The sequence below is a fragment of the Gavialis gangeticus genome, unplaced genomic scaffold (genome assembly GCF_001723915.1).
Source record: "Gavialis gangeticus isolate Ggan-Ray unplaced genomic scaffold, GavGan_comp1, whole genome shotgun sequence".
NCBI classification, from domain to species: Eukaryota; Metazoa; Chordata; order Crocodylia; family Gavialidae; genus Gavialis; species Gavialis gangeticus.
Window position 1 is genome coordinate 181,213,664 of NW_017729024.1, and position 3,213 is coordinate 181,216,876.

The 3,213-nt window shown below is 45.8% G+C and overlaps 1 protein-coding gene across 2 annotated transcripts in view; it reads right to left on the reverse strand.

Annotated features, from left to right (window-relative positions):
* Positions 1 to 3,213, reverse strand: part of NEDD4L (neural precursor cell expressed, developmentally down-regulated 4-like, E3 ubiquitin protein ligase) — a 377,239-nt gene that overhangs the window by 14,748 nt on the left and 359,278 nt on the right. For both annotated transcript variants that reach the window (XM_019518166.1, XM_019518165.1), the window contains 2 exons: positions 1,568 to 1,628; positions 699 to 758 (listed from right to left, as the gene is read on the reverse strand). In XM_019518166.1, coding sequence (XP_019373711.1) covers positions 699 to 758; positions 1,568 to 1,628 — 121 coding nt within the window. The remainder of the gene's footprint in view (positions 1 to 698; positions 759 to 1,567; positions 1,629 to 3,213) is intronic.

Genomic DNA, 3,213 nt, shown 5'->3' on the forward strand with positions numbered 1-3,213 from the left:
GGGGGGGGGGTCGATGGAGGGCAAGGGGTGTGTGCAGATGTCACGTGGACAGTGCAGTACAGGTGATGTCTGTCCCCACCCTGCCACCCATGGATGCCCCTGTGGCATTTTGCATATGGCTGAGCCCCACCTGCTCCTTCCTGGGGCAGCCCACACTGCCTTCCATCCACCCAGTGCAATGAGTAGAAAGCTCCAGCCAGCCAAGTGAGTGGAAGGCAGCCGGAAGCTGGAGCCCCATGTGCTGGGGCAGGAGCTGCCCAGCTGCAGCTTCCCCAGTGCCCAGCTGGGCACATGGTGCCCAGCACACATCCCCACAGCCACTACTGCTTCCTTGTGCTACTTTCTGCCTGGAGTGGTACAGCAGGAGCAAGAGGAGGAGAAGCTGCTGGAGATGGGGCGAGCCAACCATCATCTGGGCAGCTGCTGCAGTAGTGGGAGCAGCCCTGCTGGGAAGCTGTGAGCACTGGCTGGGGCCATCAGTGGGTGTGGGGTGGGTGTGCGGCACAGACTGACTTAGGTGGGAGCACAGCCCCATGCACAGCGCTGTGGGCCACATGCAATCAATTGGTCGGCCAGTTCCAGCCCACAGGCCGTATTTTGTCCACCCTTTTTAAACTGTTCAGTCCAGAATGGAGAATATCTAAGAATAATGAGAAGTGCTGATCTTCTGTCTCCAAAAGTCATTTGCAAATACTAACCTCCAGCTCATTTTCATCAAAAATTTTAATCAAATCAGTAGGTAGGAGTTCTGTGAATCCCTGAAAGAAAGAAAAAACAAAACTCAGTATTTTCTTAGAGATAGATGTAACATTACCTAATGTTTATTTGGCTGATAATGTTTAATTTCTGAGTAATCTTCCTCAAGATTAACGTACATTCCCATACCAGAGGATTTTTAAACCAACAGATGTATGGGGGAATAGAATTTTTGTCTTCTCCCAACAGCTTTAACTACTATGTGGATTGCATAAAAGACAAACCAGGAAATTATTCTGATGAGTAAATTATTGGGCAGGAGCAGGAACCAGTTGAAATCAATTTGGTGTTCTGTTAATTAGTGACTATTGCAATATCAAAGAAGCCAGAGCCTGAAAAAAAAATGTGTGGCAGCAGATGGAGCTGCAATGAAATTTGAAATACTCAAGGGAGTATCAAAATCTAGGATCTGTGGATTGCTGTGTTCCAGGATCCATGATTGCAAGGAAAGCAGTGGGGCACACAAGCATTTATGGCTCGCAGCGGAAGGAGAGAAGGGCACTGAGAACAGAGAATAGTTGAGGGTCCCACAGGAGAAGGGGCAGCATTAGAAATCTATCATTTAGAAGTCTGGGATTACTTAATTTCAAAGAAGGGGGTGTAATGCTGGAGAACAAAAAAACTCTAAAAATGTTTCCATGATTTCACTAACTTTTCTAAGCATTAAGTACTTTTGTGATCATGCCAAATCTCTCAATCCTAAGTTTGATGGTTGAAAAATTCCACACAAAGAAGAACCTGGTCCAATCAAAATCAATATCTATGAACTAAAAATATTATTTGGAAGATAACAGCAGCTAATGAAACTTACCTCCAAAAATGCATTCATTTGTTTCTGAACTCTGTTTACAAACCTCCACTGGATGACTAAGCTACAGTAGAGAAACAAAAACACTTCAATTAGAAGATAAAACAGAACATACGGATAGTTTAACTACTCTCCTGAAGCTGTAAATGAGAAGCTAGAAACACTGCAAACACTGCTATAAAAAGTAGCAGAGCATATAAAAGGAAAAAAATCTAATTCATGCTGCTGTTTTGAAACCTACTGAGCACACGGTATGTTTGTTAATTACTCAAATGTTCTCTGGGAGGAAGATAAGATGGTTCAAACACGCTGGTGAGAATAAAAAAAGTAATTCCAGTGAATATCTTTAAAATTTAGAACTTGACAATAAATGTTTTGCACATATGCTTAAAACTTTTTAGATACGACCTTTCCACATCATTAAAAGGTTTTCAGTACAAGTACAGAGATGACACAAAATTGATCTTTTTGTTCCTATGGAGATTAAATTTGAAGTAGAACAAGATAAAACAGCCGGGTCTCTGATTAAAATAGCTTAGAATCTCTATGACTAACATCTTAAAAAAACAGAGACCTAAAGTTAGCCTTCTAGTTTCATATCTACCTTTATTTTAGTAATCTAAATAAGCATTCTCTTTTCCAAATAACCTAACATCTAGGAGTTTCTAATGAACAGAGTGGAAGTGTACAATTACTTCTTGTATTTAAATATGGGCTCAGGAATTTAAATGTAAAGGCCTATTGCTTAGAGACTTAGCTTCTATGTTTATATATGCAGCTCCACACTAACATTATGAAAGTTATTCCACTCATTCAGTTAAAAGCAGAACTTATTAAAGATAACTTTAGGCTGAATTTCCATTGATTGGTTTTAACCAATGAAAACTATAGAGGCCAGGGCAAGAACTCAGCATGTCCTTCTTCTAAGTCAACTGTCCTAAACCCCAGACCAGGGATAGGCAAAATATGGCCTGTGGGCTGGATCTGGCCCAAGTGACTGGATCCGGCCTGTGGTGGCCCTGCAACACATTGCATAAGGCTGAGCCCAACCTGCTCCTGCCAGGGCAGCGTGCACTGTGCTCCTGCCCATGCCTGCTGGCCCAGGCCCCGACTAGCATGTGCAGTTTCTGGCAGGGCTGTTCCCATGTGGCTGTAGCTAGCCAGGTGTTGCTCTGCCTCCCTTGCCTCCAGCAGGAGACACTCAGCTGAAGCTTTCCCTCCTGCCTGCCTGCCTGTCTGGAGCAGCGCAGAAGGGCAGGAGCTGCTGCTGAAAGCATGGGGCATGGAGCAGCACCCAACTGGCTGCAGCTACACCAGGAACAGCCCTGCTCGAAGCTGTGCACACTGGTCAAGGCCTGGACCCACAGGGCTCTTCTGCTCCCCTCACCTGCAGCTGTGACTGCAGGAGGAGGAGCTGCTGCTGGAGATGAGGGAAGCAGAACAGCCCCACTGGCCTGGGCCCTGGCCAGTGCATGCAGCTTCCAGCAGGGCTGTTCCCTGTCCAGCGGCAGCCGGCTGGGTGCTACTGTGCTCCTCACACCTCCAGTAGTGGCTCTTCCTCCTGCACTGCTTTGGGTGGGTAGAAGGCGAAGCTTCAGCCAGGTGGCTCCTGCTGGAAATGAGTGGAGCAGAATAGCACCCGACCCGCT